The sequence below is a fragment of the Semicossyphus pulcher genome, unplaced genomic scaffold (genome assembly GCF_022749685.1).
Source record: "Semicossyphus pulcher isolate SPU_LCO1_2020_fin unplaced genomic scaffold, fSemPul1.0.p SCAF_4, whole genome shotgun sequence".
NCBI classification, from domain to species: Eukaryota; Metazoa; Chordata; class Actinopteri; order Labriformes; family Labridae; genus Semicossyphus; species Semicossyphus pulcher.
Genome location: NW_027211715.1, coordinates 15,471,023 through 15,493,274, shown reverse-complemented (window position 1 = coordinate 15,493,274; position 22,252 = coordinate 15,471,023). Strand labels below are relative to the sequence as shown.

At 39.5% G+C, this 22,252-nt stretch overlaps 2 protein-coding genes across 2 annotated transcripts; both read left to right on the top strand.

The window, feature by feature from the left end:
• Positions 1-579: 579 nt before the first annotated feature.
• plin3 (perilipin 3) lies at positions 580-10,070 on the top strand. The gene is made up of 8 exons (XM_069680092.1): positions 580-693; positions 4,869-4,958; positions 5,187-5,385; positions 5,709-5,791; positions 6,239-6,470; positions 8,078-8,418; positions 8,750-8,968; positions 9,344-10,070. Exons 2-8 carry the CDS (start codon positions 4,890-4,892, stop codon positions 9,488-9,490), a joined length of 1,290 nt encoding a protein of 429 aa, XP_069536193.1. The 5' UTR covers positions 580-693; positions 4,869-4,889; the 3' UTR covers positions 9,491-10,070.
• A 161-nt stretch (positions 10,071-10,231) lies between these two features.
• LOC138607214 (AN1-type zinc finger protein 5) lies at positions 10,232-20,811 on the top strand. The gene is made up of 6 exons (XM_069679792.1): positions 10,232-10,351; positions 11,893-12,092; positions 12,420-12,531; positions 14,286-14,413; positions 14,960-15,067; positions 17,156-20,811. Exons 2-6 carry the CDS (start codon positions 11,933-11,935, stop codon positions 17,302-17,304), a joined length of 657 nt encoding a protein of 218 aa, XP_069535893.1. The 5' UTR covers positions 10,232-10,351; positions 11,893-11,932; the 3' UTR covers positions 17,305-20,811.
• Positions 20,812-22,252: the final 1,441 nt, after the last annotated feature.

Here is a 22,252-nt window from a genome sequence, read left to right as displayed (position 1 = left end):
ACCTTCTAGCTGTGATGCAACAGCGCTGACCACTGCACCACCGTGCAGCCCCCGTTTAAAGGTCATTATTTAATTTTTTTAAAAGTGTTTGCACAAGGTCAGGTTAGTGGAATTTCCTGAATATCATCCATTAACTGTGGAGATGGGGCTAATTTTCTATATGATTTTGTTTAAACTATATGCACCTTATAAAATCAGTATGTTTTGAATGTTACATTTCATTTGGAAAAATAACCAATAACTAAAATTGTTATATGTATTCTGGCAAATGATACAAAAGGCCTATGTTTTTTTTTTCTTTTACCTCTAAATGATAAAATACATAGAAACACATAGACTCAAGAAAACTACAAGTGCGTCAAAATTGTAGGCCTATTAAGACTAACGTCAGACATTAATAAGAGAGATAATATACCCAAATTGCGTATGCATTTACAGTATTGTGTGAATTTATTTACATGTATTGGTAGCAGATGTTACAGCTGTAAACAGCCCTGACTTTCGCTTTCGTACTGTGATTTAATTGGCTCAAAGTTTATAAGACAATCCCCCTCTCTCCGCCTCCCTGCCCTCACTGTGCTGCAGCTCAACGGTCCGGCAGAAACAGGGCCTTGTTGTGGGCTGGACCGGTTCACTGACCATCATTACACTGCAGGTCACAGCAGGACACAGGGACGACAGACTACCAGTGAGGTTAGTGCCGAATATCACATCTCTGTTTTACTTTTAAATAGTTTCTTAACTTCTAACAGACATCTTGCTAAGCTAGCTAACGTCACTTGTAACTTTTACACAAATGTTACTTCCTTTTGAGTGCTGAGGAAACTATTGTTGCTCACTCTGCTTGGCAATGTCGAGGAGTGTAACATCTGGCCTATCATAAATTCAGAGAGTAATTAAAAGACGTTGGTTATTGTTTTCTGAAGTAACGTTGACAGTTAGTCATAGCTCGTGGTCTGGGGTAAAGTTCGCCACCCCCCATATACTGGAAGAAATGACAGCCGCTGTGTATTATACAGCTCTCCTTACTAAGTGAGAAGACACTGTTGTGTTAAAAGCAGCTAAAAGGGGGTTTCTGTGAGCAGAGAAATGATGGACACCAGCCTCTCAGGAGGGCTGACGCAGTTTACATAAGTAGCTGTGGTTAAATCCTATTTTTGCTCCACAATGAAGCGGTTCTTCAGAAGCTGGACATTAATCCACTGAAAGCCAACAGAGAGCGGTGATTTTTCTTAACTTAATACTGTGCTCAGACAGTGACCCTTTTAATGAGCAGTTATCTACTTGTGACCTCTTGTGTGAGCATTGAGACGCCCTTTTATCCAATATTTCTTCCTGTCAAGCCATTTGAAGAATTTTAAACACCTTAATAAATTAAATTAGTCGATATTTCACAAGGAATACAAAAAATAGACATATTGTCTTGTGTGAAATACTTATTTCCCCTTCTTATTAACCATCTTGTGACCTGTCACATTTACGTTTTGACCCCTCAAAGGTTCTTTAACCCAAGGTTGGCCTTTTTAGCCCATGCAAATTAATCTTACAGATCTGGGTCTTAACTATTTAGGATAAAGCTGGCATATATAAGACAGTTTCACTTTGCTTTCTTGATGTACTGTCCATTTTTCTCTTTCTTCTTCTCTCTGTCAGCTCAGGGACAACTGTAGGCTTCTTCCACCCACTGACTAGTTGGGATTTTTCTTTTGGTTCAACTCCAACACTGTCCCCTATGGCAAATGTCTCAATAGTTTTGTGGAGATAACACCAGCTTGTCCATTAATATCAAAGGTCACACAGCATTTCAGCTCCAAAGGGTGTGTTTCCCTCTTTTGAAAGAGGCTGATGTGGCTCAGCATTGTGGCAATGTAGTCTCATAACCCAATAGGAAGTGGGCAGATAGTCTTTTTTATATGCACTTGCTGGGATTACTTTTCAGTGTGATGATTATTTTCAAAAATCTAAAAAAATCTAACTTTATGTTGCGTAACAGCCTTCCTCATAATATCTACTGTGTCTTAAAATTATCTCCAGTTCATCTCACAGTAGATAGCAGCATCAGACCTTGCTTTGTAATAAAGCCAGTGATGATCTCATCAACTGCCACAAAAAAAACATGTTGCTCAACCAAGCTGTTGCAACCAAATGCAATTTGCAATCACACAGAGCCTCAAGAGACAGTCTGGAGCACGACAGGTCATGTAGAGAGAGAGTGTGCTTTGTTCATCGCGAAATCTATCAGAACTTGCAAAATGAATAAACAGTAGTTCTACATAAAAGTCACAAAGGTCACTGTAATTTTTTGGGATGTGAGGCTCGTCTCTGCACCTCTGTCAGTCGGGTGGATGTGTGTCTGAATCTACCTGAGCGTTTACCGCATGCTGGCAACAGGTTACAGCTGGTTGGCTGCACTTCCCGCAGCACTGCTGCAGTATTATCACAGAGGGCATCTTCTTATGACTCGTATGCCCTTTACATCAGGTCAGCCATGAAAAACACTTGTTAACAGTGTCCCAATAAATACAGGTGGAGTCAGTCAATCTATGACTCACTGTGCCATCTGGTACATAAACTGATGTCGTACATATGTTGGGAGCGCCAGAGGGTTCTCTCCAATCCACTATCGTGTATCTTTGTCGTGTTTATTCTTCATGTGTTTTGTTTGTTCTATATCATGTCAGAAAATCATAGATAGATAGAGTAGAATCATCATACAATCATAATTTCTCATAACCCTTTGTATTCTTTGTATCATAGAAGACAAAGATAATCTGCCAATCTTACAATTGAGGAATTGTATCATTAATTAAGAATTAATTGCAGTTTTTTGCACAATTTCCCTCCAAAAATGCCGACCAAGGCATAATTATTGAAAATAATGGCTCAAGAAGCATTTTTTAAGAGCTATTTAAAAGCTATATGGAGTTCTTATCTCTGTCACTTATGATTGTTGTGTATTATGTGGAACATGCGCAATATTGATAATGTGCAATATATGTTGTTTGTGTCGTTGTTATGTGCTACTCTGTTTAGCTTACATGTGGTCTGTTATGATTATTTATATTTATTAGAACTACTGTGGAGGCATCTGTGCTGCATCTGAATCCAAGACAAATTTCCCTACAGGGACAATGTACGATGTATCGTATTGCATCGTATAGTATCGTGTTGTACTGTATTGTATCGTAGCGTAGCGTATCGCATTGTATAGTATCGTGTTGTACTTTAATGTATCGATCGTAGTGAATCGCATTGTATAGTATCGTGTTGTACTGTATGGTATCGTAATGTATTGTATCATATCGTATCGTATCGCATCGTATAGTATCATATCATATTGTATCGTTTCGAATTTTGAATCAATGTGATACATTTTCTTGGTACTTTGCACCAAAGCAGACATTTTTCCATCTTCTGTGTTTATCTCAAATAGATACAGAATAGGTTACAACATGTTTTTACGTTTTAATTTTGTGGCATAAATGGCAATTAACAAAAGCATTTGAGGTGATTGACAGCGAATCATTTTGGAGTTGATTAATCATTTAGGTCGCTTTCAAATGAAATGTGCCAAAGCTTTACTTGTACTGAATATTTGATGGTCATGTGGTACGAAGTTAAACGTTTTGGGGCTTTGGACTATTGTACTGTAACAATCCAAAGAAACCAGGATATATGATTCACCCATAATACCCTCTCCTAGATAAACATTTACTCATGTCCACTATATTGTGTGAGTTTGTGCCTATGCTGATGTAAAATTGCAATACAATTTAATCTCCTTACCCAAAATAAATAAAGCTGGATATATAATTGGACAATTTCATTAATTAATAGTGGGCTCAGTTTGCCCTTTTCTGTGCCCAGTTCAGTAATACATTTAGTTCTCATCTTAGGCAGTACTTCATTGTATTAATGTGGCAGGCTAGTTTCCACTGAAAGCAATATTTCACTTGACTAATTCTCCTGGCCTAGTTTTCACTTATAGCAATATTTTACATCAGGAGAAGTTCAGTATTGCTTAATATTTCACTTGATATGGATGATGTGGAGGTCCATTTTGCCTGCATGCCTTTGTGTGAGCTTGTGACCAATCAATCTCCAACATTAGTGCCCTGCTGGGCCACAGTTTGCTCCATTATTCATGGCTTTTCTCTGAATCCAATCTATAATTTGAAATGAGCCCATCCCCTGGTTCCCAGTATTCTTTCTATTTATCGGCATCTTTTTTTATGTTATAGCAGTATTGTTTGTGGATATTGGACACATAATTAATTACGCCAAATTAAGCTATTAAGCCCATGCTTCTTGTGTTTCATTTCCTCTTAGACAGCTCCTGACATCTTGATTGAAAGTTATACATTTTTGCACTGAAGACTTTAAAAGTGACCTTATGGCCACTATGATGTTCTATTTGATTGACATTTTCTAATATGATTTCATATGTTTTTCTTGAAACAGAAAGATTACAAACTTCTAAATTCATGTTGCTGTATGTATTTTAAAATGCAAAAAATATAAATATTAATATCACATATGTCATCCAATTTTTAACCATCAACTTTGACATGGCGTAGAGACGTGGATTGTCTGCTTGGCTGCTCCATTTTTTATTTTTTAAGTGCAGTTTCATCCTCGTTGCATCATAGTGTTGACAAATGAATTTAACATGCTTGACTTGCCTTGCTGCCTATATTTTTAAACCCTCTTGACAGTACATTTCTGAATTCATAAGGCATTACCTCTCGCGGAGATAAAGCATATCAGCCACTTAAACAAAGAATATCAGAGAGGACTCGGTATTTCATCATGCATACCAAGCAATGTGAGGTGAATGTCTGTTACTGACACTCTGTATTCCATGTCAGAGATTGAGCCCAGCAGTCACAATGGCAGACAGCGGGAAGACTAATGAGACTGGAGCTGCAGCAGCAGAAGCAGCTAATGGAGATCAGCAGGTGAGGAGCACTGTGACCTAAAATGACACCTCTTACAATACCCGGGCATATTATTATGAGCTCATTTGATGCTTAGAATTTCTCTCCATGTTGATAAGCTACTGTGAGGAATCAATCATTACCCCTGACAGAATACTTTCTCTTCTTCCTCTTTTCTTTTCCTTACACAGATTTGTTTCACTCTTTGTTTGCCTTCTCAGTGATGGTTGTTTTGTTTTTCCGTCCTAGAATGTCGTGTCCCGAGTGACCAATTTACCTCTGGTCAGCTCAGCCTGCGAGGCGGTCTCCAGCGCCTACAGCAGCACCAAAGACAGTGTGCCCTTGCCCTTGAAGGGAGTGATGGATGCAGCTGAGAGTGGGGTCCGGACCCTGGGAGCAGCCGCCACCACGGGGTCCAAACCTCTTCTGGACATTATAGAACCACAGCGTACGTTCCTCTCTGATGTAATATCTGTGCAATGATAGCACAGATGTTACAACTCTGTGAAGAATCTTTCAAGCTTGTTGCACATTAAAGATGTTAGGTCGACTTTTTACCTCTGGGCTAAGATACGACTAGAATTAAAAGAAGGACATCATTTCTAGTTCAGCCCCCGTGTCAGTTAGACTCTTTCAGGTCTAATTTTACCATGAACATGACACAACTGTTGCTTCTTTTCATCTTGTTGTTTTTGTTCCCACTAATAAAGTTAGAGGAGATCAAAGTATTTAATTTATTCCCCATAAATTATCACTTCATTTCTGTTTCAGTTGCCACAGTGAATGAGTACGCCTTGAAAGGACTGGGTAAGATGGAGGAGAAGATACCCATTCTTCACCAGCCAGCAGACAAGGTCGGACAGAAAACCATGCTCCCATTATACTGGATGCATTATTACAGTTTTTTTTTAATAATTACAATTTTACCGTAACACACAGGGTCTTTCAGCTTAACGGCCCTTACATGTGTGATAAGTTACACATCTAATTTATCAGGACACTTCAGGCAAAGCTCGGGTCATTAACTAGCCCTCTAAAGTCTTGTTCTATTACATTCCAGGTAACCATAGCAACAACGCTTACGCTTCACATTATGTGAACAGAAACTGTTACATCTGCAGCCATGGGTTAAACTGACTACTAAGAGACATTAAGAATAAAGACGGTTTAACACAGTGTACTGCCATTATCACTCAAACTGATACTTTTAGGCCAATTAGTTTCATATCAACTGTAGAAAAGTCTTCATAGTATCACCATTAATCTCCAACATGGCACATTATCTGGTACTTACTCCCCAGGTGGTGTCGGACACCGTAGGTATGGTGTATCAGTCGGTGGCAGGGGCCAAAGATGCCGTGGTGGGGGCTGTGATGGGCGGTGTCGAGATGACCCGGGCAGCAGTCAGCGGAGGTTTCATCACCGCCATGGGCACCAGGATGGGCCAGATGGTCAGCAGTGGGATGGGGATGGCTTTGAGCCGATCCGAGGACTGGGTTGAGCAGAACCTACCGCTCTCTGAAAAGGAGCTGGGTGAGTAGCTATCCTAAATGTGGAAATCATAATGAGTCCATAAAGTCCAGGGGAGGTGATAAGTCCATATGTCTACTCTGAGGTGTAGACAGGTGTGTTATGATAGTTGGATTAAATGAAGCTGAAACAATGCTGCAATTTAAATTAATTATGAGTTAATTATTTTGTACAACAAGTGGCCTTTTTGCCTAATTTAATCATACATGATTGTAAATAAGTAAACAAGCTTTTCCCCACTGATTTTGCAAAGCTGATAACAATAACAAAGAATTTAAAGGCTGACAGTATTCTGTCTTTAATGTTTTTGACTTTATAAAGTTAATATTTATTCACAATGAATTAAATTTAAAAAGCCCAGAATCCAAAACATGGCGAGAATATACCGGTGGATCATCTAAAAAATCTTCGTGTCTGCAGGCTACATTTCAAACCTGACAATTTTGAACGAGACATGACATCCGAGGCGGGCGTCCTAGATTGAGGAAGTGTAGTTTAGCAAGCTCCCTGGGCTCCACATGGCAAGTACATGGCAGTGGTACCTTGTCTACTCTCAGTTAAGCATTAATATAGCCACAGTTTAGCTTTAAAGAGGACATTTATAAAGTTTAAGCACATTTCTTAGCCTCACATTACTCCAAGCTTAATATCATACATGTTAAATTGTAGCTGGCATTAATGCCTTTTTTGAGGTTTAATTTATTCCCTAATTCACATGTGTGAATGCCAGCATTTGAACTATTTGCCATTTACTATGAGAGTCAGTAACCGACACTGTGTCCTTGCTCCTCTGATCTGTAGCTCAAACAGCACATTTGATGAGACTGTCCAAATAAATCATCATTATGACGGCAAGACAAGGTGATTTGGATAGATGGGGGCAGTCATGGTAAAAGTGTTTAATTCTACTACAGTGGAGATACTCGCCCCGAGCGCATGAATGGTTGATGCTATTCATAGAGAGGGAGGCGGGACATTCCAGTGAACTTCCCCTCTGTGAACTTGGCCCATAAAGCACCTTCAATTTCCAGCACTCACAGCTTTGACACCTGCTCCTGTGATGTCATGTTATCGTGACAGCATGCTGCACTCCAATATAGCTGTAATAGTCAAGAGGTCATTCTCCTCTCTGATTTTCAATATGAAGATTATGCGGCTATATTGAGCAGTAAGCACCTATAATGTCAGCATTCAGTGGATTTTGGATTTATGCAGTGGTTAATGTGGCAAAGGCCCCCCAGACTCACCAAAGTGGCTTTTAACAGAAGCACAGGGAGACAAAGTCACTGTGCATTTCACTTAGCTTCCACATGATGATGACTGGGGGAGATGAGGAAGCTAAAGAGGCTTTTTCTCTCCCGAGCAGTGCTTTAACCCTGTCTGAGTCAAGTAACCCGACTTGTAACAGATGCTCGATTTGGCACAGTGTGAGGACCGATTGTGCCTCTATCCATCACTGCAAACATGCCCACCAACCCATGCCTCAAAGAATAACATTTACTGAATTTCTGCTGTGTATTTCTCCTTATAACTAACAAACTATGTAGATACTGTCACGACATAAAACATTTATTTTGAAAATATGGGACATTAACGCCTCTATTTTTCAGCTGCATTGGCCGAACCTTCAACCAGTGAAGTTATTGCTCCGTCAGCCAGCCCCAGCTACTTCGTCCGCCTGGGGAAACTCTCCTCCAAAGTCCAGGAGCGAGCGCTACAGCAGTCCCTGGTCCGTGCACGACATGCCAGGGATGCCACCTATGCTGCAGTGACTCAGATTACCAGTACTCTGGACCTGCTAGAGAGGGCCCGCACCAGTCTTGGTAGCACCGGTAACCAGATAGGAGGAGCCTCAGAGCAGCTGCTGCAGCGCTGGACGGAGTGGAAGCAGAAGGAGGCTGTGGCAGGACAGACTGAGACGGAGCCAGATGGGACCAAAGATGAGGCAGAGGTCAGGAGGAAAGCATTTGGGAATTGACTTGATGGTTTCTAACAAGATTATTTTTGCATTTCACAACATTTCCAGTGTATATACTCACTGTTCAGATGCAGCATGTGTACTAGCATTTAAGGGATACGAAATAAACAAGGCTGGCATTGTATTAGAATCATATGCGATAGGAGGGATATTACATTGTGTCCTTAGGAATGGGATAGGATTGGGAAGCTGTGTTAGCCTTGGAAGGGAAACAATGGGAGGAACTAATTTAATTATCATCTGCAATATAACAGGCTAATATTCATTATTGTCCTGTGTTTTTATTTCCACTATCTGTTCACAGCAGCTGGAATGGCGGGCCCTCTCCATGGTGCGTGGTCTCAGTGACCAGCTGACGTCAGCATGCTCCAATGTGGTCTCAAGCGCTCAGGGTCTGCCAGGCGCAGTCCAGGACCAGCTGACCAGCGCACGGCGATCCGCCGAAGAACTGCACTCCTCTCTTGGGAACACCAGCACCATCACACCCATCCTTCTGGAGCAAAGCCGGCACCGTCTGACCCAAGTACTAATTGCACCACACTGTCATTAGTGCAGTATTGTTTGCTGCATCAGCTCAGCTAAATATAGTGTAGTGTTAGGAGTTTTCTTTTCTTTTTGCAATACCATCACTTAACACAGTTAGTGCTTCCATTATGTTTTTTATTGGTGCTTAAATGAGACCCGCAGAGCCTTATTGAATAGGAATTAAAAAGGATACTGTATACTTACATAAACAAACAACCATTCTCAGAGGTGTACGCTCATTTATATGCATCTTTGAAACTAGGACAGTTGAGTCTGTTATTAGTAATGTATGCATATTACCTTAAAAACCCTCCCCACAGTTCAGCTTAGCACTTTTTTGTGGGAAGTAATAATACTATATGTTTTTTTCCAGGTTCAACAGTCTCTGGATGGTGTCATGGAGTATCTACTAAACAACACACCACTCAACTGGCTGGTGGGACCTTTTGCCCCTCAGGTCACTGAGAAGGCAGAGGGAGATGTGGCAATGGAGCAGATCAAGCCAAGCAGCAACAGTTGAAGACTTTATTGTTTTCCTCCATGAGTTAATCAAAGTGACGACAGAAGACTAGTGTTAACTGTAGATGATTAATGATAGCTTTTCTTATATTCATGCAATCATGTTTTCCTCATAATGCACTAAATTTGAACTTTTAGTTGATGACACTATATTTGTAATGTAAAAGTTATTGGAATTTAGAAGAAAGCTCTGACATGTGGCCTTTTTTATATATATTTGTGCACTTTATTTTTATGCTGAAAAAGATAAAGGTATTTTCACATCTGTGAAAAATTATTCTGTGTACAGTATGGATCCATACTGATGTTTGAAAGATTTATGTAAGTGCCTACAAAGATTTCAAAGCATTCACAAAACAAAGCCACATTTCTTTTGCAAATCAACACAAAAAACACTTTAGGGGTCTATGGTCCCCTTGTAAAATAGGACAAACACAAGCCTGCATCTTTCATGAGACGTAAATTCATTTTTAGATATGCCTTTTCAATTTCAGTATTATTTGTCTGAACTTTAACTCTGAACTCTGGGTTTTATGGAAGCAGCTGTTGAACTGTAAATGACCTGATATGTCAATAATAAATTCTTGACACAGCACAGTGTGCGTGTGACTTTTATAGACATTCATGAAAGTAATAATTTTGAGTGTTTTTGTTGTGTTGTGGTGTTTTGGTGGGGTGGTGGACTTTGCTATGTTGGCCTGTCTGACTGAAGGCTGGATCGATGCTGAGGATGACGTCATGGTCGTTGTTTCGAATGTCGGGAGCTAGCGCTGGGTAGGAGGCCGCGCGCTCTGCTGGGGACAAAACTTGTACAAATCTGAAGCCCAAGGTCGTCGACAGCCCCCGGTACCTTGAATTACAGGTACTGTCTTCATCTATGGTCGATATGAGAAACTACCGCTGCGTGTAACTGTTTTTAAACCAGCTAGAACACTGCCGGGAAGCGCACTGTTTTCGGGCTTGCTGATTATGCTAGCGGTTCATGCTAACATGAGCCTGCTAACACGAGCGTTTATTCGATTTTAAACACAAGATTTGTTTACAGTTTGTCGCTAAGGACGCTATTATTTTTTATTTTCTTGATTTTTGTCATAATGAAAGAGTACTAAGCGGGCTCTGTCCGCCTTTTTGTGTTGGTATGAAGTGCCAGACAGACAAACCGTCCAGTGAAGCTGTTTGCTAATGTTACAGTGTTTGCTTTGAGCTATGTAAGCTCAGGACGACGATTGTTTTCTGCTGCGGACAAACTCACACTGGGGACAGTCAGCTGTAAGTTGTTTAGCTACATTCCCAGCAATATATCGGTTACCTTTGCCAGTTCATCGGTTAATTTGAGTATTTCTCAAAGTTTTCTAGGGGTTTTGTTTAAACATGTTTCAGCTTTTGTTCCTGTTTTGTTAACTTTGTCCTGACACAAACACCTCTCTGTGCGGCGGAAGGAGCAGAAACCAGCTGAGCTAGCTTGTGTTTTCAGCAGACTGCAACTTGCCTTTTAAAGTGAAGCTGTGCTCGTCTCTTTGTGAGGTTATCTTTTGTTTTAATTGTTCAATTGAATAGCGTACTACTTTAAAAACTCCTGGTGCATTGCCCCAAGGTAGCAGGGGGGCATTACATTAATAAAGGATCATTTTATTATTATTTATTTATTGCCTTTTATTTATTGTTCTGTTTAGTTATTTATGTCAAAGATTGATTTATCTTTCACATTTATTCAGAAATAGGAATTTGTTTTAATTTTTAGTTAGACGTGTCAACGTCTGGTTCTGGTGTTGAGGTAGAACTGGACTTTGCCCCTCTGTTGGATTACATTTTAGTTGTTGAAGGTATAAACCTGTTTGACAAACTTTCATTACAGCTACAAACAGTTTTCCATTACTCCTCACATTTTCTCCAACTATACTCTTGTGCTCCAACACCAGTCTCCAAAGTCTTTTAGCTTAAAGCTTCTGTGAGGAACTTTTGGTTTGTGTTGAATTTGACGCCCCCTGTGGACAAAGCTTACCTCTTATCTCTTTGCTGATTTTGTCCTGTACATGCTTTAATAGTGTTTTTTAAACAAAAAAATCTCATCCTGCGTTCTTTCACAGTCACATGTATCACTCACTTTAAAGTTTTGCCCAGGATAAACAAAGGCAGCATGCAGTTAATCGCTTCGTCTGACACCTACCCCCCACCAGCAGTTTCAGGCGTTTAGAATAACTATATATAAATAATCAATCTTGTTGCTGATGGTCTGGTTTGCATTTGTAGGTCATGTAGAGTAATCAGAATTAATTTCAGTCTGTTTCATAACCAATGAAAACCTCTTCACAGGAGCTTTAAAAAAACAACTGAAACAAATAGCTGTTTAATTAGAAGAGGACTGCTAATCATTTTGACCAATTTCTGCCACCCCATTTCCAGGAATATCCTCTCCCATCCCCCTTACCCCTTCTGTCAGAGCATGGCTCAGGAGACCAATCAGACGCAGGTGCCAATGCTTTGCACTATGGGATGTGGTTTCTATGGTAACCCTCGCACCAACGGCATGTGCTCGGTTTGCTACAAGGAACACCTTCAGAGACAACAGGGAGGGGGGCGATCCAGCCCCCCGGGAGAGAAAGGTAAGAAAATGGGAGAGACATGACCTATGAAATGCCGGGTGGGTGCAGGATGTGGGTCTGTTATGGAACAGGGGGTCACTCAGCAAACTTTTAAAGGAATGGGGGTACACAGCTAAAAGGGGTTTGAGAACATGGGTAGCTGTAGCTTCCTACACTGTTGCATCAGAAAGCAAGAGAGCGACATCTCCATCTGTTGTTGCACATTAACCCAAAACACATCTGATCATGGTAGACAAACACGGGCGATGAATGGCTTATAAGGTATTTAAAACCAAAACAACAGGTTCTGTGTTTGTGGTTCTATCAGACTGTTCTGTTTCCACACAGCTGCCACGTCACCATCAGGATCACCGGGCTCGGCTAGTGTCACTGTGGAGAGTACAACCTCAGAGCCCAGTACAGAAGTGGCAGGAACTCCACCTGAGGAACCAACGACTAGGTATGTTTACTGACGGATGGGAAACTTGCTCAAATTAAGCAACTATATGAAAAGAATTAGAAACATAAGGCCTCTTGTACAATTTGTTTTTCATTATTTCATTCATCTCCAGCACATTGACCATCTCATCCAAATACAGCCTGTTGGGATCATGTTACAATCCTTTGGCCACCTAAACATTTTTTACTTCACCCTTCCTTATGCTTTTTAGTAAGGGCTTTTTGGTGGTTGATACCAAATGATCAATTGGTTTTAAAAGGTTCATACTCAACAGTGTGCTATAAACATCTTCATCTCTTGTTAGCCAAGAACAATACAGGGTCAAAAGTGACTGTAATAGTAAAAGCATTGAACGGTGGTATGAAACTGGAAGTGATGTCTTTGATGTCAGAGTAACTTTTTCATTTAGTCTGCACACATTTTCCATTTGAACCCATGATGATGTGTGGGAGACATGCTGTTTTTTTAACCTGCATATATTTACAAGTAGGTCTTGCTACGTCTTACCTTCTTAAAGTCACTTTTAGTTTAGTTTTGTTCTGTTGTCCTGACCTGTGATTTCTTGGCGTAGTTTGTTTTGCAGGTGTTTTGAATTATTTGGATAATTTTGAGTATAAATCCTTTCTCCTAGCATTTCTAACAAATGCAGAATATACCATACCACAGAGCCTCTTCTGTATCTTTAACACTTAGAGAAAGAGCTGAGGAGTTATGTTGTTAAAAACTTGCTTGAGGGACAATTCTTGAAACTGCTGAATAATTTTGAATAATTGTTGCAGGCCTAGTTCTTTTTTGTAATTTAGCATTTTTTTTTGTAAAGGGCTCCCCATGGTTCGCTTTATCCCTTTTGATTTATTTGTGTTATGTGGTGGGTGTGAAAGGTATTTGAAAACATGATGATGTCTAATTAGTTTGTTTTGTGCTGTGTTTGCTGGATTTTTACTTTGGAGGTAACTAAGATATAACAATATACAATATACCAGGATAAATAAATAAAGAAGATTAGTGTATTTCATATAAGTGGTATCTTGTTGTAATCTTACTGTAGTATGATTAACTAATGCCTATAGTTTTTTCTTAAAAAAAGCTACACTATAAATCAGAGAAGCAATATAAATTGTTCTAGTAATGGGTTTATTCTTCCAAGAAAGGCTGCAGAGCAGTCCAAGCAGTCGTTTGTTCCCAGTGTGAAAAAATGTTCGGAATAATTAGAAGGGATTTGCGCCTGATTGGTCTGTGTAGTGTAATCATGGATAATTGCATTGTGTACGATAAGTATGCACTGTCCTGTTTTCTGTAGACCCTGCCTGTGTGTAGTTGCTTGAGACGTGTCAAGCTGAATGTAATCGACCCATCAAATGCATTTGTCAAAGTTGTGTAGAAGCGTTCTGTAAAATGTTCCAAAATGTTGTCCATCACTTAACAAAATAATGGGATAATCTATGTAGAGAGACAAAACAGGACATTAAAAGATTCAAAATATTGAATTTCTTGTTTTATTTTTGCTGCTTCTGTATTTTGAACGGACTGTTTTAGGGTTTGGATGTTTTCACAGAGATACCTTATAGGACATTCTGGACGGCAACAGGATTATCTAGCCACATTTGCAGAGTAACAAAATATACATAAATCTTTTCACCTTAACTACAAAATGAATTTGTTGTTCTACATTTTTTGGGGGGGTATTTTTTTTTACTGAATTGTATTATTAATGTGTTGATTATTTTGGGGGGGGCCTCTTGTTGTGATGTCAGTCCCAGCTCTCCGAGCCCGGTAACCCAACAGATGACAGCCATGAGCATCTCCCAGGATTCAGGAGCTGTAGACTCTGATAGAGCGGAAGCTGATGAAGGAGAAGAGGAGGGTACTTCCAGCAGCTCAGGTAAACATCACAGAAAAGGATGGTCTTACCCTGATTCGTTCGCTTTAACACAAACCACGTGAGTCCAGATGCAAGCCTTTGAAGGGCACTATTTATTAAGAAGCTTGGTATAAATAAACAGGTTAACCGTGGAATGCATGTGGCACATTCCACCTGAAACATGCACGCTAGATCCAGTGTCAACGTGCGTTTAGAGGTTTTTCATCTATTCATAACAAAGTACTTCCTTATCAAAATGTGGAAAAGGGGAAATTCGGTGATTGAGTTTACTAACTGTAATATACTTCAATTATATATTATCATATATATTAACAACCCTGTCATACTTCATATATAAAGTCTCAATTTTGATTGACTTATACTAAAAAGATGCATTTTCCCATGGCTGGATTCGTGACCCATTTTTAAATATCTTGTTTTTTTTCTACTGTAGCGTATTCTCAGTTTCTGTATTTTACTTGCTAGTGATAAACTCACAGTAGTCCTGAAATAAGTAATGGATTCATTGTTTTTCAGCCTTTCTTGTTTGTGCTTTTTTATCACCAGAGCCAGTGGGAGAAGCAGCACAGGCTTTGTCTGATAGTGACCAAACTCCTGATAAAAACAAGAAAAAGAACCGCTGCTTCTCTTGCCGGAAGAAAGTGGGCCTTACTGGTAAGGAAGAGAGTCATTTCACACACACACACACACACACACACACACACACACACACACACACACACACACACACACACACACGTTCATACTAAGCAGGGAGCTATTCTTAACTACTGACATGGTTCAAAGGTTTATGAGTCATGAACCTGCTTTGTTGGAATTCTGTCCTGACCTGACAATCACAGACAGACTTTGAATTTTGAAACAGTGTTCATTTTTAAACTCAAAGCACTCCCACGTGTCTCTTTGTAAAAACTAAGCAAGAATCACCTAATCAAAATTAAATCTTGTCAAAAAGCAGCCATCCAAGGAGGTGACACCTCCGCAAACACATTCCTTTCAACGGATGAAGATGATGTACCTTTTTGGTGTTATCATTAATCTGGAACGGGCTGATATTCTGAGCTAAATGTAATAAATGATTGATGTAGCTGCTCATTTTGATGCGTCTGATCTGAAGTTTTCTGCTCAGTCAGCTCGAACACCAGGTCAGGTTCACTTACTCTGCTCTTCTTTTTTAAATGTGGCTCTTTGTTCAAATCTCGTTTGTGGTGTTCCCCAAGGAATGTGCCTAGGCACTTTGTTTTTTATTGACCTTCATTGCCTGACACTGTTTACAAACATAATGAACACTTGCACACAAATTATTTATAGTTTAACGGTGGAACAGTTTTTGTAATATCCACACTCTTATCTAAGCTTTGACTCCCAATTAGTAATTTAATCAGGTTTCTTTTCCCTAAAAAATTCTCACATAAAAGCCTCCATCTCATCAAAGGCAGACCTCTGTAAATACTTCAACTGTACTCAAGCCAAGGACTCCCTCAGTTGTCTGCCCCTGGAGTGAAAAACTCTAAATCAAAAGGAAAGCTACGTAATACCCCTGTACAGCAACTTTGCTGATGCTTAATCCCACATTTTGAAATAACTTCACTACTGCCGTCTAGAGTTTTCATTTAGATCAAACCCACATATCCAAAATCCCAGTCCACTGTTAGTGTTGCATGTTTCTTTCAGACAGCAACATACTGCAGGTCAGTGGTGCATTTCACAGTCAAAGGCATTTCACAGTGTACTGTGTGCCTCCACCATTTTGCCAAACTGGATTACCTCAAAGAAGAGTCCAGTTCTGATTTAATAGTGAAAAGTTGCATTTGCACTGTTGGCATGATGCTGCCCAAAATCTCCTGCATGTATGTGAAAACACAGCATTACTCTTTGTTTAAAGGGGCCATATCTTTTGAATGGATATTCTCATTTTGAATGGGTTTCACATTTTTGGGTGTTTATTGTTCACAGTGAAAAAGTGAAAACTGCATTATTCCGTGTTTTTCCAGAATTACGTTTTTAAAAAGGTAGCCTCTGAAATGTGCCATTCAGAACAGCTGAAGTTTTCTATGTAGAACCTTGCTTTCACTTAAAATGACCAATCGTCATTGACTGTCATTCACCGTCATTCACCCTCATTCACCCTCATTCACCTCAGGCTGCCTTCTTGCACTAGCTTGTAGTGAAGTCATTGTCAAGATTTCAGCTTGCCATTCCGATACCTCCTGGCGATTGTGGCACGTACATATAAGGCCGCTTCCCCAAATTTGTCAGCGTCGTTCGATAATCAGACTGAATGAGTAATAGATACAATAAAGACCAAACCACCGTAACATCTTCACTGTTTACTAACCTTGTTTCGGCCGCGTTTGTGACGTCAGATGGCGATGCAGCAGCAAAGATACCAAAAGGAGTATACTCCACTGGCAATGGGAACAGAGACAATCGGCATCTATAAGCGGGTCTTCCCGGGTCTGAAAAACCCATGTCAACACGCTAAATTTAGGTGGGAAATGGGTCAGCCATTCAGACCTCAACCAATCATGGCTGTGGTGTGAATGGCAAAAAGGCTTGTTTGTTTCAGGAGGAAGAAGACTTGTATAAAACTTTTAAAACAAAATTTGCCAACGTGATTCAAAAGCACATTAGAGTGATAGAAAATTGATTGCAGAGTTAAAATGTGTCCATTTGAAATGTTAAATTATGTTTATCATAAAGATTTTATTTTGACTAACTATTTGCTTCTCTTCTCTAAAGGTTTTGACTGTCGCTGCGGCAACCTGTTCTGTGCCATTCACCGTTACTCTGACAAACACGACTGCCCCTATGATTACCGGAGTGCAGCCGCTGCCCGCATTCGCAAGGAGAACCCCATCGTGGTGGCTGAGAAAATTCAGAAGTTATGAGGACTGAGTGCAGAAAAAAAAGTCTCTGACTTTGTGAATTTGAACAATGGCGACTTGGATGAAAACACCTGATATCATGGCTTCATTTGTTCATGGTAGTCTAAGACGGGTGGGGTGGGGTGGTGAGGTCGCAGCCACTGTCCAGACGCTTCCCTTACTAGCATCTCCCTCTCTCTCTCCACTAGTGACTGCAGCTGAACCTGAGTGTTTCTGTGTGTGTGTGTGTTTGTATGGAAGTGTGTGTGTGCATATTTGCTTGAGAGTCGGGGAGAGAGCCGTACGGGCTTGGTGGACTTAAGTGTTGCTGTGGGGGGGACGGGGCATTTTTGATTTTTACCCCTTTTTGTTTCTTAACTCGGGGGATCGTGTGAGCTTATTTTTCTACAGTCCCTGTAAGGCAGTTGAAATGAGACGGGGGTAAGCTGTTAAGGAATGTGTCACAGCCTGGAAAATGGCACAGAGCTCAATTAAGGTCTAGCAAGTTTAAAAAAAAAAAAACCTAACCAGGAGATTTCATGTATCAGCGAGACCTTTTAAGGGCTTTGGAATATACATTTTTTTCTCCTAGACTGAAAATGATGTCAACCTCTTGTCAAATTGGCATTTTCATTTCTTCCCACCTCTTTACTCTATGGGTCACCACATGTTGAACTCCCAAGTCTCAGCAATTTCCAGAAATGTTTCTCTTTGATATATTGACTTATCATACTGATATTGGGTGCATGAACAGTTATTAGAGGGGGATGGCAGGGGAGGGCAAGGGGAGGGGAAACCTTGACTTTAACTGAGTGATTGAATTCTGTGTTTTTATTTTATTTTATTTCTGTTTTAATGAGCGTATGACATCAGAAGATCTATATTAATATATTGTAGTTAGCTTGAATTGTGTGATTGCATTCTATTTATTTTTTATCGTTTGGTTGGTCTGTGCTGGAGGATTGGCAGCATGTGTCAGCAAATCATTAAGATTTGCACTAAACCTTTTCAATTATATTAAAGTAATTCCATCTTGATTATATAACCATTAAATAAAAAATACACAAGCTCTGACATGATGGAGTAGAGTCCCGTTAAGCCGTTACAGCTATCGTGCAGCAAAATGTCCTCTGTTTTGGATTTGGAAACAAAGCACAACCAAGTGTGTCAACTGCAGAGCACAAACTTGTGTGCCACACCTACTCAGTTTTGTTCAGCATCTGGGTCATTTGCAGTTTATATTTGATCCGTACAGCAGGCTCGCTGAGGAAACTGCCTTGTGCGAGACGTTACGAGACGTTTTGTTTAAGTGAGGTGATGTGTTCTCCTTTTCTGTTCTATGGAGTCTGTGTGAGCTCCATGTTTCTCTAACCACCAGCAGACCACTGACACATGCTGAATGAAAACTGACCCGGGTCGCAGTCGCTCTACTCAATGACACACCTTCTGCTCAGCTAAAGTAAAGATTGTTGCAATGCTACAGAGTTGCGTGCTGCGCTTATACGATGTGCTCAGATTCAGACGAGTCCTTACTATGAAGACCGCTTCTTGCTAGCTTCTTCTAGGAAGATCAGGCTTACATGCATGTGTGCAGTCCAACATATGAGTTACTGTTTTGTAACCGACTGCACAGTTTGAAATGAAGCTGGAATGTTGCCGCACAGCAGCAGCACAATGCATGGCTGGAACCCCAAAGGTTCAAGTTAACAGGACTCTACAGTTTTTTTTTTCCAAATGTAAATACCATATGGCTCCTATTCATATAGTATAATCTTATTGTAGATTTTTGCCAGGTATTAAAGGTGGGGGACTAAGGTAAAGAATAATACTATGTGTATAAAAGTGCTTTTCATAATTATCCAAAAAAAAAGACAAAAAGTGCCGCAAGTGGCACAGATTTCCCCCCCATCATTTCCCCTTTTATTTACAAGTTGTTTACAACAACATCTGCCCGTCTAATGTCCAAAGTGTGTTCAGTTACTGGCTCTATCACGAGTATCTCCTGCAGGCCATGTGGCTTCTGTTTTTCAAGACAGAGACAGATTAAAGAGCCCCTGTAAGCTTTATTAACCTTGCTCAATTACACAGTATCCAAGCCCATGCTTTTATAATGTTACTTAAGTCTATTCATAGCCTAGTAATGAGAAAGTAAAAAAGCCCCCTTGTGAGATGTGAAGGGATATTTGAGGTTTCACCTTTTCATTATCAAAAGCTTCTCTGGTAAATGTTGCTCGAACCTCGATCATTAAATATTTATAAAAGAGCTGTCGGAAAGTTGCAGAAACTTTGCAGAGTATGCATTTTTAAAATAAGGCAGTGCAGAATTCTCAGGGTGTGACTGACACTTTTCCTGCACTGAATATCATGCAGTGCAGGGGTGAGGTTGGTTTTGGCACATTTGATTGGAAAATAGGCTTAAAGCAGAATTCCTGCGTGGGTGATGGATACGTCTAAATGGCTTTGTGACTTTGTGTGCCAACACTGATGCTGTTAACCTCAGATAAGTTGGTCATTTAAAGCCACCGACTGTGATTAAATCACCACTATTTGAAAATTGAAATTCAAAAGGAGTTTATGGGGAGTCTTGAGTGATGATTATGTATAAGGCGAACGATTGTCATATTCTGGGGCTCTTGTGGTTGAAGCAGCTCTGCAGCTCGGTGTTCCCTAATGTGTATCTTTAAATATGCAGAATATTGAGGCCTGCCTGCTTGGTTGATGACCATTACAAAATATTGCCTACAAAACTCTAAGTTTTCCTTTCCAGATTGAAAGTCATTTCAGAGGGAAATGTTCTTTACTTGAGATGATTGTTCAACTGTGTAAATCATGAGCATCTCATGCTTTACACTTCATGTTTTCTAGTGACTGCTCATATCAGACCCCACCTTTTTATGTTCTTAAACATGAGCAGTTTGAATGTAATCCACCAAAATTCACATAATAATCTGTAATGTAATTCATCAGACTACTCGGCCCTGATATTGGCTTTGTCTTTGAGCAGAAGATGGAGGTCCAACTTTCATACATGTGATTTGGGACAGCTGGATTACCAGAATTGTTTCGCCTGTTTATGATGAGCGCTTGGCACCAGCAATTATGGCAACCAAACCTGAGTAATCAAGATATTATCAGTACATATACGTCTCTCTTCCTCTTGTTCTGTTGCTTTGATGAAGTTTTGATGTCTTCAATCCTGTCTTTAGCACAACCTTCATAATTAGTGTCTTCAAGGGTTTTTGATTGATAATAATGAAAACCTGTCAGTCGAGAGGAATCTGGTTAAATTTCAGTTTCACTGCAGAAGTAAAGAGGAATGATGACGACTTGATTAATTGTTTTTCAAGAAGAGCTTGAGGGACATCAGGTGAAATCTACAATGGTCACAGAGCTGTAGTTCTTGTCCCTTGGCACTCCAGTCCCCCAGAAACACCACCAGATATCTTTTTATTTTGTTTTCTTTTAAGATTTAGGATTGTATGATGTGTAAGAGTAAGTATAAAACAATAAATTCACAAAGTTTATTTTAAATTATACTTGTCTTTTTACTTATTTATGCAGCTTTATGTATTTAAATGTTACTGGTTGAATACTTAAAACAGTTTCCAGAAAAGTTTAGTTTTTTTTAAAGCATTCATGATTTGTGTGCTGCTCCAATACATGATGTGGCCCCTCTGCTTTGTATTTTATATTGTTGTCAAATACAAAGCAAAACACTAGGCCCAAATTTTACTACACAATATTCACCTCCCCATGTATGCTGTAAGAGGAGTTGCAACACAAACCATGTAACCGTACTGTATAAAACAGTTATTCTCTGATATTGATTGAACAATATATCACCATGATTTCTCAACATCACCAGATCAGGAAAGAATGAACATAAAATTAAATATAAGAAATTTAATTTGACCTCATATTTCACCATACAAGACGATTTAATGTGTGTTGAAGTAAAAAAAAAAAAAAAGACATCAATAGATGTTGGCCGTTTAAAAAAAAACACCAATTAAAAACCATTGTAACAGGAACAGCAGAGTAAACTTCAAATGCAGTGCTGTCAGTAGCAGTGGTTTGGACATTTGTGCACAGGTGTTTAAATCACATTTTTTGCTGCTAGTTGTTGGGAAATTGTGTCTTGTTTTAAAGGTACCTTATGTCAGTTCCCCCAACATGATTAGCAGCAATATTGCAATTCGTTTTTTCACACTCGATGTCAAATTAAAGCCCCTCGACACCCATGGTCCGCTTACTGTCCAGGGGCTTAGGTCTTTTTTGGAAACATTTGTTCTGCTGCGGTTTTAATTTTAAATGTTGTCTAATAACTATGTAAATGCTTTAAACTACAAGGAGTACGTGGAAAAAAATGTGTTTTTGTAATTTTTGTGACCTAACAATATAATGTGAAAGGGTCTAATCAGCCAGAGTAAGTGAAAACACCTGTGTGTGGGTGTGGCTGTGCAGGACCTGTACGAGGTGGCCCATTTCTTTAGGCCATGGGTGGATAATATGTATAACACAAAGCTGAAAGGCTCACCTTTTCAGGTCTTCAAGTAGTTAAGGGGGTTTTAATATAAATATTTTTTATTAAATAAGCTTTATTGGCATGAATGTAACTGTTACAATATTGCCAAAGCATCATGTACATTTCAGTAATGAAGCAATGATAATAAAATACTATTTATACTATATATGAAAGAAAATAATACAATTTATATAATAAACAACGAAAAATGTATTCTTTTTTCTTTACAAATACACAAATTAGTAGTACTATGCTCAGAATAACTTCTACTCACCCATTCTAAGTTATATTGGTGATTCATGAGCACCAGTTAAAAGGGATACATGTGTCATTTATTTGTTTCTTTAAAAGTTCAAATTAACAATGAAGTTCAAATGTGTAATTTCTTACAACACTGACACGCATATTGATAACAAGTTTCCCTTAATTGTCCAATGGAAACTCATG

What these genes read in the sequence shown, in the direction of transcription:
- plin3 (XM_069680092.1), top strand. Translation starts at nt 4,890, where the DNA reads ATGGCAGACAGCGGGAAGACTAATGAGACTGGAGCTGCAGCAGCAGAA. An exon ending in TTCACCAGCCAGCAGACAAG is followed by an intron (nt 5,792 to 6,238) that starts GTCGGACAGAAA and finishes CTTACTCCCCAG; the next exon opens with GTGGTGTCGGACACCGTAGG. An exon ending in GCCGGCACCGTCTGACCCAA is followed by an intron (nt 8,969 to 9,343) that starts GTACTAATTGCA and finishes GTTTTTTTCCAG; the next exon opens with GTTCAACAGTCTCTGGATGG.
- LOC138607214 (XM_069679792.1), top strand. Translation starts at nt 11,933, where the DNA reads ATGGCTCAGGAGACCAATCAGACGCAGGTGCCAATGCTTTGCACTATG. An exon ending in GGGTACTTCCAGCAGCTCAG is followed by an intron (nt 14,414 to 14,959) that starts GTAAACATCACA and finishes TTTTATCACCAG; the next exon opens with AGCCAGTGGGAGAAGCAGCA. An exon ending in GAAGAAAGTGGGCCTTACTG is followed by an intron (nt 15,068 to 17,155) that starts GTAAGGAAGAGA and finishes TCTTCTCTAAAG; the next exon opens with GTTTTGACTGTCGCTGCGGC.